Source organism: Pipra filicauda, unplaced genomic scaffold, assembly GCF_003945595.2.
Source record: "Pipra filicauda isolate LSUMZ 115617 unplaced genomic scaffold, ASM394559v2 scaffold59_size3379749_pilon, whole genome shotgun sequence".
In the NCBI taxonomy this organism is placed as follows: domain Eukaryota; kingdom Metazoa; phylum Chordata; class Aves; order Passeriformes; family Pipridae; genus Pipra; species Pipra filicauda.
In genome coordinates, this window is record NW_024104753.1 from 1,665,930 (window position 1) to 1,684,267 (window position 18,338).

The 18,338-nt window shown below is 38.5% G+C and overlaps 1 protein-coding gene across 15 annotated transcripts in view; it reads right to left on the minus strand.

The window, feature by feature from the left end:
* ROBO2 (roundabout guidance receptor 2) overlaps positions 1-18,338 on the minus strand; it is a 1,069,237-nt gene that overhangs the window by 8,176 nt on the left and 1,042,723 nt on the right. For 10 of the 15 annotated variants that reach the window (XM_039387910.1, XM_039387917.1, XM_039387912.1 and 7 more), the window contains 2 exons: positions 11,397-11,567; positions 4,085-4,345 (listed from right to left, as the gene is read on the minus strand). In XM_039387910.1, the coding sequence (XP_039243844.1) occupies positions 4,085-4,345; positions 11,397-11,567 (432 nt within the window). The remainder of the gene's footprint in view (positions 1-4,084; positions 4,346-11,396; positions 11,568-18,338) is intronic. The other 5 variants (XM_039387922.1, XM_039387920.1, XM_039387921.1 and 2 more) reach the window with 1 other exon arrangement.

Sequence of the window (18,338 nt, forward strand, 5' to 3'; positions counted from 1 at the left end):
AAATTATGGCAACATTACCTCAATCAGTTTAGATAAAGAACTACAATATCAGCTAATTTAATTAGCTTCCAGCAACTCAGTAATTTCTAACGATGCAAAGTACACTAACAATTTTTTTTTAACTAGTGGTGAATCACATTGGAAAATATTATATTTCACATAACAGTTGTAATATTTGGGCTGAATAAATCATCCTGCAGCTTGTTTCATGTTCCATTATGAGCAAAAGGCTTACTTTTGCTCACTTGGCTTCTTTTTCGCTGAAGACCTGTAATAATGAACTGCTTGCAAGAGCAGGATTAATAGCAATAAAGCATAAGACTGCATGTCTTCATATAGCATGAAGTAAAATAAGACATCACTTCTGATTAGAGTTTCCAGGAGATATTGTTGTAATAATCCCAACCTAAGAAGCAAAACAGCAGCACTGATTTAGCACTGAAATAGAAGCACTGTTTTATTTCTTTGCTGTGTATGATCTCTTTTCGCCATCTCAGAAGCTGAAGAAAGAGATCTTCCTAAATATAGTTTGGTTCAAGAAAAAATATAAGTATATATCCTTAACCTCAAACACAGCAATTGCCCCTTCTGAAATCGGTGGGATATCTCCTGCCTGAATATTACTTTTTTTTTTTCAAGTGGATCTAGGCCAAAAGGGTTTTCTTTATTTTGCTTTTCCCATTGTCTTCACTCTTAAATAACCCGATGAGGAGAAACGGACTTTTCTTTGACAGAGGGCAGGAACACAGATGGAAAAGTAGGTGGGGATGGTTGGAAAGAAAGAGGAGATAAAAATGCTTTGATTCACGAGCTTGAAGCCTTAGCAAAGGCTGCAGCAGAGGCACAATTAACTTAAGAGAAATGCTAAATGAGAATGAATTTGTGGAAGAAACCCAGGATTTCATTCTGTGTGCCTGCTGCCACAAGTGAGTAGGACATGGGGATTCCCCATGTGATCTGCTATTGAACAGAGCCTGTTTGCAAGGTAAATCTGTTGCAGAGAAAGGCAGGCAGCTGAATTCTTTCCCTGCCAAAGTATCTCACTCTGGCCCTGCCCAAGGGACCAGAATATTTGTGCTGGGGGACATAAGGGCATTATCAATGTTTTGTGCTATGACCGTGTGGTGTCCTTGCTGAAATACAAAGAAATGCCCAAAAGACACAGTAAAATGGCATTTAACAGCCATAGTCTCCTAAATTATGTTACTTGTTCCTTGTATATCAAAGCCCAACAATAGAATCAGATGCAAACCTGGTTTCCAAAGGCTGGCTAAAATATGGAATGGCTTGCATTAAGGCAGTAATAAAGCAAGCAGCATAAATCAGTTTAGCAGAAAGCTGGATACATTTTTAAAGGATGAAAAGAAAAGTCACTAGCATTGCAAAAGAGCTGGAAGATGACATATATGGTCAATTGATTTGTTTTTCTAGTTTGTGGACTCTGGATAAGGCCTCCTTCAGGTTCAATGAAATATTGAGAGAAAACGAGAATGAATAAATATAAAGTCCATTATCATTATAGAGCATATGGTGTGTTAAATTATCTATTGTGCCCTCAGAAATAAATATAATCCATAAAATAAGTAATTGTGACATAAAATAAAGGCTAAGTTTTTCACAACATTCTAGCACATGAAAGGTAGTTGTCTCAAGTCCTGAGAATGGACTCACATTCATTAAACACTCCAAACAGTGCCCCACGCCCTAGACTTGCAAAGAATATGGGGAGCCTTTGCCAATGCCTTTCTCTTTGAATTTCTGAGCCTTTAATTTGAAGACATAATTCTAGCCCCCATGAAATCAAGATAAACGTGTGTAACAATGTTTCCAGGCCCCATAAAATAACCCAAAGGCTTTTCATATTATCAAAACTATTGTAACCTAATCTAGCACTACTCTCTTTAGAGGGACAGATGAGAATGTCATATTTGATGTGCTGTAACTGTGATTCCACAATGAAGCCACTGGCAGGAACCCAGTGATCTTGTTTATACTGAAAGCAACCAGTGGAAACACGGTTCCCAGACCTGAGCATTTTTATTCTATTCAACTTCAAACTAAAGGTCTTGCTTTCAAAATTTCACTCACAGTTTGGTAACATCTGAGTGAAACCCCCTAAGCTGCAAATTAGCTATTTTCTGGAAGCTGATAGCTAATAATAACTCCTTTTGGAAATGTATTGAAAAGTGGGACAGGATAGATTTCCAGAGATCTATGCCATTAATAAAGGAAAAGGGAAGAAGTACAATTACTAATATGATTAACCCCCTCAAGTTTAGTAATAGGAACAGGCATCATGCACAAGAGTAGCCTTTTTTAAATCTAGCAGAGACAAGAATACAGAGCAAGAAACTGTAGTGCCAGAGAAGGCAGACAGATAGATATAAAGCTCTGGCCCACCCTGAGCACAAACTTTATGAACTCCTCACACCAGGGTAAATCCATAATATCTCCTAGAGGAATCATTATTTTATGCATAAAGGATATGCACTTGCTCTCATCATCCTGAATTTGACAAGAACAAGATACCTGTAATCACTTCAGTCCTAAATTCACTGCTTATGTAGGTCACTGGAAGTGGCAAGATCGAGTTCTCTTTATTTATGGACAGATAAATGCATGTCCTGCAGGATGGGAATTGTATTACTGTATAAGCTCTGCATCACAGAACAACTGACAACTTCTATTTGTACACTTGTGAAGCAGAGGAAAAAGAAGGATGTTCTTGCTAAGCAGGTCAGAGAAGCTTCCTTAATAACAATTTACACAGAAATAAGAAGTGTAAAGTATATTCAGGCTATTTTTTCTACATGTTTGTACATCTCGTACATTGCAATTAAAATTGCCATTTCACCAAACAGCAAGAATTTCACACATTATTTTTAAACTGCGACTTCAAGATTTCACAACATGCACAACCACTCACTTGTTTATGCAGCTGAAAGATTAGAGGTTTTTAACAGTATCGCTATGGTTATATTTTAAAGTATGCTTGTATTTAAAATAGTTACATTTTAAATATTGGTAGCAGTATTTCCCAGGAGTACTTTATTCAGTAAATCCTGCCCCCATGATAGATTTGCTTGCATATTACTAATTTTTTTTTTGGAGTGTCAGTGATACTAGTGGCCTAGATTAACAGGAAGCATTAATAGGAGAATAAAATCAAGAAAAATATGGATTATAAGAGTACCTGCAGTGTGACAGTGGGAGTCACATATATACTTGAAGAAACAGTATAACCCTACAGAAAACTCCACATACAGTATAATTTTTTGTTTAAATCTTCTTAATTGTCCTCTTGTATTACTCTAATCAGCACTGCACTGGTATGCCATGTGACTAGTGGGTTGAAGAAAATACCCTAGTTTGAGAGTAAAAGCTGGAAGAGAAGCTTTTACTTGAGGTCAGGCTGAGAGAAGGAAGCTGCAAATATTGTAAAACTACAACTCCAGCCCAGCATCACCTCCTGTGCACATTTTTACAGACCTGAAATCCATTTAAGAGATAAAGTCAGCCCGCGGCAATGTGCAGTTCCTGTATGAAGGTGAAAGCCTGCTCTGTCATCTTGCTGGGCCTAAGAGAGGAGCGTTACTTTGTCATATCCTTGAAGAAGAAGATGGTGCTTTAAATACAGCTGGAGGGAATGTCAGTAGCTCAGAAGAATCAGCCTTCTTTTGGACAGCCAAAAACATCTTCTGCCAATTTAGAAGAAGGTTCAAAGAACTAGAAAATACAGCCTTGTATTTATAAGTAAATACATCTACCAGAAGATACTCTAAAAATCTCTTTCTCCTGTGCTGGCCTGAAACCACTCCTGTTTTCTCCACTGCTATGCTTGACAACAATATTAATTGCCAAAACACTGTAAAGAATGCCCCGAATAAGGTGTTAACGATATTTCACGGCTGCAGGAGGGAAAATAGTTGGATCACAAGCTCTCCCTTCACTTTGCCTTTTCTTGTTTTCCAGCCTAAGCCTCACCAGTGTGAGGTGATCCTGGACTCCTGCCAGGTACAGAAAACTCTCAGCAGAGTGTCAAGAAGCCGCCTGCCTTGCCTCGGCCGGTGCAGCGCACACACACCTGATCCGAAGGCTTGTTTGTGTTGGGCTTTCCTGAAATCCTCTTGGCGGTCTGTAGAGCTTATCCACTCCTGGGTTTGCCGCTGCCACTCTAGAGATGTCCTAGCTTGCCGGTCCAGGGAGCTCTTTGTCTCATCTACGTTCGGTGCATGCTGCCTCTCAAGAGAGCTTCCTTTCCTCTCTGCCGAGCCTCCGCGCTGGCCGGGGACTATGGGCTGCCTTAAACCCTGACCAGGGGGCGGGTCGGGTGGTGGTGGAAGATCTAAAAAACGTGAATAAGATTTAGATGAACTAAATTTTTTTTTTTTTTCATTGAAACAGAAGGTCTATTTGATGCTGAAAAAAGAAAAGTCCCCTGCAACCGGCATGAATCGCTCCATTCGTTGATTTTTAAAGGAAGGAATTTCATGTTAATCAGAAAAGTGGGTTTGTATTCTGCTAGCTCTTTATCCATGTTACTGTGTTGCTAGCTCTTTCTAGCTTCCATAAAAATTGATAGGCTCTCATCCCTGACTTACATTTCTAAGCATGGAATTTATTTTCTGTGGGGTTTATTTATTTTCTGTGGGGGTGCTGTTCTGTTCAGCAACAGGAAGAATTAAGAAAGGCAATGGAAAACTGACCTGTGCCGGTTGACAATTTCCCTCAACATATTGAGACTTGCTTCATCATCCCCATTTTCAGGCTTAACTTTCAGTTTGATATCTAAACTCAAAATCTAATATAGAACATCATCAAAAGGAATAAAATGCCACAAAAATTGCAAAAAAAATATTCACAAAACCTACTGTCATTGAAAAACCATCAATATATCTCTGAAAAATGTGTTTAAATGGAACCACCATACAATGTGTAAGCATTTTATTCAAGTAAATGAAGAGCTAAAGTCTTCACAGACAAGGGGATGGCCACTCTTCAGTTTAGTGTCTTGCAAATATAACCAACCAAAATACAATTTAAGCTAACACCAAAAGACACTTGACTGGTCTCTAATAATCTTGTTCTTTTCAAGTTTATCACTTGGACTACTAAGATACTCTTAGAATTGAAGATCAACCTTCTAATCACATTTGTTGAAGCAAAAGTACAATTTTTATTAGTTCTAGTCCCAAGGTAATTACCGACTCCGAATAATTTTAATTCTAAATCTAAGATTTTCATGTAAAGTACACAAAAGACTTATAATAGTACAGAAAGGCCTCAGATTATTTAAGAAAAAGAAAACAAGAAATAAAAGACCTTTAGTATCATAATGAAAACTATTCTCTATCAGATATCCATTTTATACGTGGAACATTTTTTGATAATTCTGTTTTGGGGCAATGCATAGCCCAAATAAATCCCTGCAGCCCCATGAACTTCACTAAAACTGTGTTAGTCTACAACAGATTTGGGTCTGTCCTGTTTTCTAGTCTATTGTATCTTACAGTGTTGTGAAGATTTATCAAGAAATTGAACTTGGTTCAGTAACAGGAATGGAAAAGGAGACCTGTTTTGCCTTCAGGGAAGTCTGATGCTTATAACTCTAGTGAAACTGAAATTCATTTTATAAATTGGTCAGGAGGCCTTTGGAGGGAGTTTATTTCAAAGTCTGTAATCTGGCTTTATATAATACTTTATATAATGCTACACAGAATTTTTTTCATGTCCTTGCTGCTAGAAGTGATACTTATACCTCATATACAGAGCAGATATGCTTCCAAAGTCGCTGAGATGTCATTCCAGTCAACGTTGTCTCTTACAGATAAATGAGGAAGTGCAGGTAATTTGTGTTTACAAGGGAAAGAAGTTGTCCCTGATGATGCTCCTGTACCTTTGCTCAGAGCTGAAGTGCTACACCCCGATTAAGATAACTATGTTCTGGCAAGAGCAGCCTTATAATAACGTGTCAGTGAGCCTGGTGTATGCTTTATGTTCAGCACTAATTTATTTGAGAAATTTTTCGTTATGAATATAGATGTGACCTTTCGTGGCAATGACTATACTTGAGTTACTGTAGGTGGAAGCAGGGGGGTATGGGAGCTTGCCAATGTTGAAATTGCTTTATAGTGTTGGCTTCCAAAATGGCATTTCTTATAATTGATTTTATTGCAAGCATAACCAGTTAATGTACAGAACCACAACACTGGCATCTGCTTATGAAATCTGAAATAGAGATTACTGAAGTTGTGATTTATAAGCACTTTGTGGGGATGCATTGAATCCAATAAACAGTCATAACATGACATAGGACTATGCAATTTCCCCAGATAAAATATTTACCATTCAATATAAACAAAATTTTCAAGTAGTATCATAGAAAAAAAAAGTTCAAATTATTCCAGTATTAAACTTTAAACAGAGTACCCTTCTTCAGAAATTGCCATCTAATAGTTGTTATTAATTAGGTACTTAAAAGGAAAGAAGGTTTGTACTTAAACCGTTCTGCATGTTCTAGAGCTACCTACAACTCCTGGAATTACTGTAGACTTATGCTGCTGATCTAATGTTAACCTGATTCTTGCTTTTATCCATCCAGAAAATAAGCATAAAGACTAACTTATGCATAGAAGTAAAATAAAACATCATGTTTGTAAAGCTCTGTGGCTGATGAGTTGAAGTGAAAAATAGGATTCACATTCTAATGAAGATTCACAGAATTCTGGAAGAATTACAGGTACTATAGAATTAAAATAAGCTGGCTCCAGCCTGAGTACAGACTTACTGAACTGTGTTACACATCTGAGAAGATCTGTAAGAACAGTTACTAATTGTAGCCAAGCTTCACCTGACTAAACCATTTTCTTTTTCACCTTCTTCCTCAGGCTGACTTGTCATGGTAACACCTACTTGTCCTTTTTAATAAAAGCTGGAAGAGAGCTTCATTTGGAAAGGTGGCTTTTTCTTTGCTCTACAACTCACATCCCACAGTGTAAATCTTCTGCCTTAGGTAAATTACTAAATATTCTCTGTTATCTTGCTTGGGCATACAGAAAAATCTCGTGTATCTGGAGTCACGAGTTTCTTTCTCCAGTGCCATAGAGAGTAGTCTTCCCTTTCCCTTTCTCTTTCCCTTTCCTTTCCTTTCCTTTCCTTTCCTACCCCTTGTAAAGGGGTAACAGAATATCAGCAGAATTAGTAGCCTCAGACTCTGGTAGGCAGATTTATTTCCACACAGAGGCAATCCAAGTCATTCCATCATGTCGATTACTTCAGAGTAGTTTTGAATCTAGAAATTTAGGGACTTCAGTGGGATTTTCAGTGAGGATACCCAGAGTGGTAACACTGACTATCACTCTACTTCCATCTAAATCACATTTATCTTTCATGTGCCAGATAAAATACCTAAAAACCCACACTGAGCTAGTAACTTTCTAGGCCAGTGGGATGTCATCCAGACTATCGTTTGAAGCCTCTAATGGTAGGATTATCAAACCTGTGAGGCAATTCATAAGTGCATTTCTGGAGGTGGTGGTGGGGTGATTGCCTTATTGATTTAGTAATGGAGGGATTGTGATTGAGAAGCTGTAGGACATCAGAGTGCCTAATAGGGGGGAAATGGATATTCGTCCTGGGATTACTCCAGCCCTCCGTTAGAAGGCAGGGCATTGGCTAAGTGATTTAGGTACTAGTCAAACTTTGTCACAGTCTCTCATTATTAACTGGAAAAAGCAGCAAGTTACAGAACCTACAAGTATAAGGACAAACCTTTCTACCTGTGCCAGTGATTTCTTTTCCTAGGGATGATAATTACTGTGACATTTAATAAGCCTCTGAACCACTTTCTAACATCAGAAGGTAAGGATCTTCTCTACAGTGATCTACCTTAGGAAAAACTGACTTTTAATACACAGTAGGAAGTCAGTGGGAAAACTAAGAGAAGTCTTGTGTTCCAGTTCTCCTTTTTAGCCTCTAAGCATATTTCCTTCTGCCTCCTTTTTGTTTTTTTTTTTGGTTTTTTTTTAACATATCATGCTCAGAAAAGGAAGAGCTTTTAAATTTAGTCATGAAGTTACCATGCCACAAACTATTTGACAGATTCCACTGTTTTGCAATTTGTGAGTATATTGTTTCCAGGAAAACAAATTATTCCTTGAGCACTAGAACTAAAAACCTCCTGTTTTTATGGTGGCCTGTGAGCTCAGAATGAAAGTTTTCATCATCTGTTAGATTCATAATATATTCTTCCTCTGTGGATTTGCTGTTGTATCCGTGGTCTTTCAGGACGTGGAAGTTAAAAAACAAGTTGCACAGCAAGACAAATATAAAGACTCCATCTAGAGTCAGTCTCTAGAGTATTCTGACCTGCAGCTGAAGAAAATGAAGCAGCAGGCTTTTAGGGGATTTGTGTGGATTGCTGTCAAAAGTAAGCATGCAGTTGAACCCTCATATGCTTACACAGTCTGAGATGTGTGTGCTATGTGTTAAATATTACAGCGTCTTAGGTCTTTTGCACTGTCCCACATGGTTACAGTTAACGCGGCGGAAGTGCTCAGGATGCATATGGGATTGGGCAGAGAAAGGACATAGCTGGAGATTACTTGGTCAATGAAAATTTAAAATGACAGATATCCGGGATGTGATGAGACTTAAACACAGGATACTAGGACTGATCTCACTTGGGAATTTGAAAACAACTGACAAACCAAGTATGTTCTCACATGACAAATCCAAGAGGAATCAGCTACAAGGGAATGGATTGCAGACATCTGAGAACCAGGAAAAAACATATAGTGATGCTTCCCACTGAAATCATGACAGCCTGGGGCTGGCCTGGATTAGGATTTAGAATTGCTAGACCTATCTGAGGTTCTCCTGCTTGCTTTCTCTAGCTGTAGCTTAAGCATAGTGGGATTGTCTCTTTTTGTAAAGTTCATTGCAATATTCCACAGAGAGAATCTAGTCACCACTCTTTTTCTGTATACCAGAGTTTCCTAAATTCAATTGTTTACATACATGCAGGTGGCAGCAGTAACCTTTAGCTTCCTTAATTTCAAATGATCTTTTGCAAATTTAGATATGACTCAGACTTGCCATTACACTTTAGTGACTCATATTCAGTAGGAGTTGAAGTGGAAAAACTGTACCATTTGTGTTTATTTGTTCCTGTGTTAATACAGAATGGGAAAGGTTTCTCTATTGCTCAAGGACATTATAAATTTTTGGAACATATAGTAAGTACTTCCAGGTTTATAACAGGTAAATATTAATCTGTTTACTGCCTGTGTCTGAAATGTTGAGGGAAATAGTATATAATTGGTATTCTGACTCAAATATATGAAAGAAACTCCAGTAAGATTAGTATTTTATAAAGATTAAATAAAAGACAATAGGAGATTTCTCTTTTAAAATAAATCCTAAAATCTGATCTCTTTCACTAATTTAAAACAATGCCGAATTTCACAGTGGAGTCACACTGTGGAGTCACACTTCCATTTGTCCCATGACCTGAACTGGATTCCCATTATTTTTCTGGTACCCACATTATTGTAAAACATTTCCATAGCAATAGTATTCAAAAGAAGAATTAAGGTCCCACCATACTGAGTACACTACAAACTCACACGTACATAGAATTTGGAGCCCAAACTGCTCACAGTTCCAGGTGACAGGATATGCCAAACAGAAGGATTAACACATGGACAGACACTGTATGGCCAGCACCACAAGTGACACCCATGATTTCTAGTTACTGTTCTCACAGAAACATATATTTAATGGATCTGTGTAGCAGAGAGGCCTCTGGAAGACATCCAGAAGGGCAGGGTATTAATGTTTAAACCAATTCAGATCCATATGAGCAAAATCTAAGCTACTTTACACTGTTTCCACAAATAATATGGCATTGAGAATTAGCCATAGAGCATGAGATGTAACAATAACCCCTTTGGTGAAGACTTTCCCTTCTGGAATTTATTCTCCATCTTTGTGGTCTGGCAAACATGGATTCTGCCAGAGGATACTGCAAAATTGAATCTTTATACCTGATAACGTGACTGAGAACAGAGCTCTGGTGGTTTTGGTGGTCACGGTCTACCTTGCAAGATGTTAATATATTTTATACATGTACCTGGAGTAATAAATAGTGCATTATAAAAAAAAATTCAATCTAAATATATTGTCTATCACATCTATTTATTACATTACTTGTCCAAAGAAGATAAAGGAGTGAGTTGGACTTGATGATCCTTATCGGTTCCTTCCAACTTGAGATATTCTATGATTCTCAAGTAATTTTTACTAGAATAAGAAGGTTTCTTATACTGAAATCTAAGGTAATTTTTTAATTTTATTTTTCCACCTTTCCCATGCACAGGAAGATTTGTCAAGGTGTACTTAAGATTGGGGGATAGACTCACTGGCATCACACTCACTCCCACGGTCCAGACAGTGTTATGAGAGCCTCTGAGGTATATGGGACAGTCTACCTCTCAGAACTGTCCTGCTCTGAACACTGAAAGAGGGGTCAGCATGAGGGAAGTGACCACATCTCCACCTGCATGGCATTACAGATATCCTTAGTGGCTTCTTTAATGCTGTTTTTCCATCTGCCTCTTTCTCCCCTCTGATCATTTCAACACCTACAGGTGCAAGGCCAGGAAGAGAAGAAATGAGGGGGAGGTGGCCAGCCAGCCACCTTCCTATGCAGTCTTCCTCGAAAAGTAGCAGTCTTTTACCAGACTCAGGAGTGGTAGACAAAGATAATGGAAGACAGAGCTGATCTTGGGCAGATCTTAGAAGAGACTGAAATTTCCAGATGGGAAGCAGTGGTCAGAGAAAAGCAGAGATGTAAAAGAGGGAAACAAAGTCACTGAGGTCAGCAGATGTCAGGACTGAAGCAGCACAGACAAAACATGAAGCAGAATCACGGGAAAAGCATGGCACATGTTGTAGCTGTTGAGTGTCTGTCAAAAACAGGACAAAGCAAACAGTGCTGCGGGAGTGGCTCTACGCTTCTCCTTAGGAATTCATGGCACACTGCTACTGGTGGTGGCTACTTTCACTTAATGTAAAATTACTCACAGGTCATTTTTTAATGTCAACTCCTGTGCAACACAGCCATTTTTGGGTAAGATTTATATCGAGATCTGATATCTCCTAAGAGATGCTAACGTGTTCAGAGCCAGAATGAAGGAAGGCTCCTTGAAGACTCACTTTACCAAGCTCCACACTGCCAGCATTGCAATATTGCTCACGAGGCAACCTAGGGACCCCGCTACACCAAACCAGTAATTCACTACAACCTATATTTCTTAAAAGATTGCTCTGCCTTCTCCCGCTCTGCACAGCTGCTTGTTGCAGGTTATCATCAGGGCCCTCTCCACAACACTTACCATCTGTGATTCCCTCCCTACGATGAGGCAAAGGGGGCTGGTCCAACCGTCCTCCCTTGTGTTTTTTAGTGGGCCTCGGCCTCTGACCCTGATTGACAGCTGCACTGGTGTTGCTGTCAGTAGAAAAAGGACTGCTCGGCCGAGGTCTCTGAGAGGAAGAATATGCTTTGCCTACAAAAAAAATAAAAAAAAAAAAGAAAGAGAAACCAGATGAAAAAAATGTTATTGCCTTGAAATGGGTTGTTCTATTAATGTCTGTTCTGAAACATTAAATCAGGCCTAATTCTCAGAGGCAAGCGAGTGTCCCCTCGAGGTTCCCACTGATGACAACTGCTTTAAGACATACCACAACAAGCGAAGTGATAAACTGGGCATTCTTTTGTCTTTAACTTTTATAATTAAAATTATTCCATCTGTTGTGATAAAACTACTGTATGCCATCTAACTCCTGCCTGCTCTGTGTGCTGAACAGATGTGTCATAACAACTCCTCAGCCTTGAGCAGGGAAGGAAAACAGTTCTGCAATCATATCAAATTTATCTCCTCCTGCCTTCCACTTTCATGTTTACTGAGCCAGATTCTCATTTTAGGGGCTCCCATATGCACTGTATATCTGGAGTAACTCCAGTGAGATAAACATAACTGATTTTGCAAGCTATGTAGCAGGGTAGGTTTGTATATTTAAGGGCTCTCTTTTCTCAAGAAATAAAAATGGGGGCATGTTGAAATGCTAAAATTTTCCTGTTCATTTTCAGCACTTTTATATGTTAAAAAAATGTATTCTCACTGAATTTATTCCTCATATATATATATATAAATATAAATATATATATACACACACATACAGACAAACTATTCAAGCTACATGATGTCTCTTAAAAAATATCTTTGATGCTGTTCTATGGAGCAGATGATTAAAAGCCTCATGCAGGAACCGTAGGAGCAGCGCAGTTCATTTACTACATTCACTTCCTCTTATTCTGATGTTTTTATTCAGTTAACTTAACTAGGCTTAATGTTTAATGCCAACTGATGAAAACTAAAGATCGCCATCTTTTACTTCCTTTTGTTCACGTGTAGGTTGTTCTTGCCAAGTATCTTGGGGATGTTAACATTTTAATTTGTTTAAAACTGGTAATTAAAATTCTTACATGTTTTAATCCTATCTGCAGTGGAAAATGTATAAGCCAGTCAGACTTTCTGCTCTTTTAATGCTGCTGTAGGCCCAAATGGTGTTAGAGTTGATGGAAAGTGGCAAAATGGCTGTTGGTATTTTTCTGGTCAACTGAGCTCAAGCTAGTAAGGAGGTTTTTTTATCCTCTAGTTAACTTAGGCCTGGGTCTACCTTGCTGCAAATCCTTTCAACAGATGCTCTTACTTCCAACATGCTGTCACATATGACCTGATCTAGATAAGCTTAATCAGGAGTAATATGCAGCTCAGCATATTGTTTGAAATATTCCCAGTGCAAAGAGGACAAAGTGAAAAAGTAGCCGTAATCTCTCTAACATGGTGTTTCACATTAATACATACATGTTAGAACAATATGTCACTGTTTGACTTCAGAGATTTCCTGACTCTCTCAGCCTTGCCTTCTGACTGATGTGCACCCTGAGGGGGACACTGCTCCCAGGCAGGTTTGTCTCCCAGCTGTGGCTCTGCCAGCTGTTGGAGGTTACCACATCAGAACCCCTCAAGTGGACATTCCCTAACCCTCCTCTACCGAAAAAAGCCCAGTTGAACTTAAATGGTCTGAAATCAATGCCTTTGCTAACCTGGCTCATTTTGACTGAAGTGGGTTACAGAACGCCCACCCGAGCAGCTAATTCTGGAGCTGGGAAAAAAGCACTAACAAACGTTTGGGGGGGTCTGGAAACATTAACCTCTATAGCTGGCACAGCTGCAGCCAGACAAAGACAAGTGATCAAGCCCTTTTTTCATGGATAAGGATAAAACAGCAGATGAACACAGACAAAATATTAAAATTTCATTTAAAAATAAAAAAAAATCAGTAAAGCAAAGAAATTGAGACGTGAGCCTGAAATTCCATCTCAGTTTACAGCACACTGCACAGATGTTTTGTAAAAATAAACTCACATGCAAGTGCAACTAGTGAGTGTAGGATGCAGATTTTTCACACTTATTCTTTTGACTGACGAAATGTGATTTTTCATTCGGAATGTTGGTTTTAAAAAGAAATAGATGCCAAACCTTCTCTTTTATCCCTTCATGAAAAAGAGGCAAAATAAATAGCACTGACCTAAATCAGACATGGGGCAAACACAAATGATGTGCAGACTCCCAAAACACATTTTTCAATGCACTTAATAACTGATTACAGCATCTTGTATTTGTATGCAGCCCTTCCAGTAAGAACTGCTGAGCAGTGTCAGACTTTGTAGCAGATTTAGTGTGTGTAAGTGGAGACAAGGATGAATCCACTAATTCTTGATTTAATTTCCCAAGGGTGTTAAAAAGGAAATCTGTCTGAACTTCGTGGCAAATCACATGATGGCTTCTGGAAACTGGAATCAAAGTGCCTGGCAGCAGAGACACATTGCATCTGGATTTACCAGCGCCTCTTATGCTTGGCAATCAAACATTCCCACGTGAGGCCATCAAGTTGGACATCTCCTTTAGTATCTACCGGTGAGAACATTTCACAGCTGTTCTACATGGGTGAAAATAACTGTCCAGACTGCAAAGGAGTAAAGAGTCAGGACCTTCAGACTCCCTCCAGAGCAATGAACAGAAATAACACTGCTGCTTCTCCACTGATAGACACCACTTTGCACTGTGGGGGCTGCTGGGCCGTACCAGGCACGTCTGACTGATCCCCACTACCCCGGGAGGCATCATCTCCTAATGAAACTGCAGTGAGCACTGGGGAACTATTTCCATTTGCTGAGGTTTCTGTGAGGAAAAAGAGGGGAGGGCTGTTTGTTTACATGTGGGTTTTATTTTATTTCCATTTTGCCTGCTGGATCATTAAGAGAGTAAGAGGGTAATAATCATAAAGTCTCTACCACAACTGCTAGATACTTTTTTTGTACCCTACACTCTAATAGTCTGTCTGAGGAATTACACACGTGCACTCGGTTTAAGTGCATTCGTGACCTAATTAAGCTGGAAAAATACAACTGACAAGAGGGCTCTCAGCCTTTCATTGTATTTTCCATTCACATTGCTACAATAAGAAATCATATTTATTTTTAAATCTCCATGTGTCTGTGTGCCTATTTACTTCTCTTATGCACGTGTTTGTGGTGGGAACTGCACTTCTCAAAGGCCTGATAGAAGTGACATTAACTTCGGGTGAATTGTTGCATTAACTTTTACTGACACCAAGAACACCACAAAAAAAAAAAAGTTTGGGAAGGATTTGCTCCTGTCTTTTAAGACTTAGAAGACTCTTCAAGCTCAATAGTGTATTTTAAATTATAGTTTGGCCATATGTGCCCATAGCAGATGAGTGAAGGTCTACATCGGTTCTTGCTTTGTCTTGCTTTGTTTTTTATCAAAGGATGAGGCAGATTTACTCAGTCAGTTTTCCACAGTGTAAGAAGCTACTGAGGGGTTCAACTACAGTGAGATAACTACCTTTTAAGGATGACTGTGTATGACCAAAGTCAGTGGCAAAAGTCCCAGTGGTTTGGAAAAAGCCGTATGCGTTCACCTTCTAGTTTGTTGGAGACACAGGACTTTGCCATCAACTCTTTTCGTTATTCCTAATGTCCTTAAAAGGTGGTATTTGCCATGAAGTCATTGCATGCAGAAAGAGTGACATTTTTCAGGCCTAACATGTGAGACATTTCTCACAAGTGCACACATATTACTGGAGGAGAGATTTCACACCAGACTAATAGTGAAAAAATTTAAATGATAGAAACATTATGGGACCTGTGGGCAGGAATTGGCTGAGGAAGCATAACAAAAATATGATCCAAGCTCATACTTTGCTATTAGATTTGTGGATTCAAATAATTAGTAATTTTTGCTTTTTTTATAAGACTAAGAAAATGCAATACATTCTTTTTTTTCCCCCAGAATATTTAAAGATCATTTTTCCTTATCTTTTTTTAAAATAGAAATAAGACATATGAAGCTTTAAAAATATGAACTAAATTATATTTAGTTTTCATTAATTCATTTTAGAAGACTGGATGTTTTCAAAAGCAATAGTCACTTTACCTTTTTTACATTTTACTTGGCAGACTCAGTTGGCATAACTAAAATTAAATGTTATCAAAATATATTAACTTATTGAATCAAGTATTTTTAAATCAGCTATTAATAAAAGTTTTAAACAGTTTGCATTGTTAACAATAAAAGCACACCAATTCACCCCATGCTTAGAAAAACTTCACAGAAAAATACACTTTTCCGAGAAGAAATGCAACAGAAGAGCAGGGATGGAGATAATAGTTTAAATATGATCTTCATCACTGGAAATGTAAATGATTGTGAGGAGATTTTTCAGAAAGTAAGATCATCAAAACTGCAAGGCAGAATTAGTGATTTCTTCACTGAAATATTAAATGGAGCATTTGTCAGTAAATACACAGCGGAGTCAGTACAGAGGGAAACTGCAGCAGATCGAAGGTGCAGATTAAAAGCTTGTGCTATTCACTACTTCAAAAGACCAAAAATGAAACACAATGCAAAGTTTCATTGAAAATATACCGATTAAAATATCTCCATCCACCTTATTCCATGCACGTTAGACAAGTGTGAGACGCGGGTTCACCGAGAGAAGAGAAGAATAGGCAGAGACACCCTTCATGCAGAGAGCATCAACTTTGAGTCTACAAACCTGTTCTTGTCAGGCTGGTTCCATCCAGCCTAAAACCAGCTTTATCTGCTGCTGCAACCAGTGCTTGTGCAAAACTGCCGCTGGTAAAGATCGAGTCATCTGAGGAGCTACCTACACTAGATCTATGACTAGAAAAGTTACGGTCCTCATCAGACGCAGAACCCCATCCATTTACCATTGAACCTAAAAACAAATGTAGGGGTCTAGTGAGTTGTGCACATTTGATACCTTTTGATCATCTAAAGCTTAAAGACCCAATTAATATGTCCTTTCTCAACAGGAAACCCAAAATTCATTTGACAGAGCTTGGTACAAAAGAGCAATATTCAGCTAAAGCTTAAAGACCCACTTAGTATGTCCTTTCCCAACATGAAATCCACAGTTTATCCGACGGAGTTTGGTATAATAAAGCACTATCAAAGCTAAGAGGGGTCTCATTCATAGATTGCTCCATGCAGCTTTGATCCTGTAAACAAAATTATATATATTCTCTACAAATGTGAAAGCTCCATAATAAATTCTTTTGAAAGTTAATAGATCTTTCTTGGAATCGAAATGAACGTGATTGTTTTTGGTTTTGTTTTTTTTGTTTGTTTTGTTTTGTTTTTGTTTTTTTTTACCTATTACAAACCAGTATCTAGTTTGATATTTGCAAAACCAAGTTTTAATTTTGGACAGCACATGTGTAAGTCTTGATAGGTATGGCTAAAGTCAGACCTAGGCTTCAAGAGCTATCCTGAACAAGACTGGCTTTGTGTCATTTTGTGAATCAAAATTTTAAAATAAATAAGCAGTTTCAATGGCCTGAAGAAAACTGTTCTAAAGTAGTTCATTCTAGCGGACTAAAGTAACTTTTTTAAAAGGTTAGAAATAATTAAGATTCAGGAGCAGAGCAAATATATGCTCAAATTTAATACTGAGTCAGTCACCAAGCCAATGTTGGCCCCATGGAACCTTCTAACCTTCTAACCATCACTGCAGGAGACAAAAGTGATAACAACATCATAAAAATGCAGTCAGAAAACCAGACCCCTGAAAAAGCATATGAAAGAAACATGGAAATCTTGACATAACTAGAATGTTAAGAGCAAAACAGTGAAGGAAGGATTAATCTTATTTGCTCTTCATTCATATTTTCCAGGAATGGAGCAGCCATGTTAATGAGTTACCAAGTCCAGCTGAAGTGCAGAGCTACCACAACACTTTTGGGACCTGAGCTGCTGCAGGGCATTGGGTGGTGCTGTGTAGACACAGCATATTGTTCTGACATAGTACGGGCACCTATCTTGAAATACCTGAAATCTGCTTTTTAACAACAGTCACATGCATAAGTTGAAAAAAAAAAAAAGCCTCCAAAAAAGCCCAGAGAACCCATGAGAATCTGCAGAGAACTGGTTATCAAAGACACGAAGACACGTGGGGAGGGATAAATCATGGCCCTGATTTAAGTTCTCAGTCAGCACAGTTGAACTTTGCAAATGTACATAAGATGTGTAGCAGAACAGTAGCCTTTTTCCAGTCCATGTGCAAGAAAGTATTATGGTATTTAAAACTACTAAGTAGTAAATCAATAATGACCTGCTTGTTAGCATCAAACTGATAGGCTAATTAACTAATGGTGGTGTCAAATATGAAAAACATCCAGCAAAAACGAGTCATGAGTACAATACATGAATACTGGAATTCAGCACCATGCTGCACCACAAAGCCCAAGAACAATGGGTTATTTTGTGATGCTGCAGTGACCAAAGCTTTTAATGTCAGTGAAGTGGCAGGCTATAATAACAAAAGCCCATGCACTCCTAAAATACAAGAAAAGAAACAGAAGAGGTCTGTGGAGGTCTGACAGGCAGAAAGTGTGTTAAGTGCAACAGAGAGTGACAGAGTTCGATTCTGCTTGCCAAGAGCACACATAAAATTGTTATTTTCCAAACAGACTCGACCTGATGCAGACAGATGTAAGGGAGCCCAGATAGCAGCAAGGGAAGGCTAAAACTGAATTTCCTCCGAGAAGACAGTTTGTGAACTAGCAATCAAAGTGCGATAGGATACCATAGAGAATGGGGAGTAAAGAGGCTTAGCAACAGTTACTGATGATGTATGAAAAGAGATACTAGAGATAAAACACT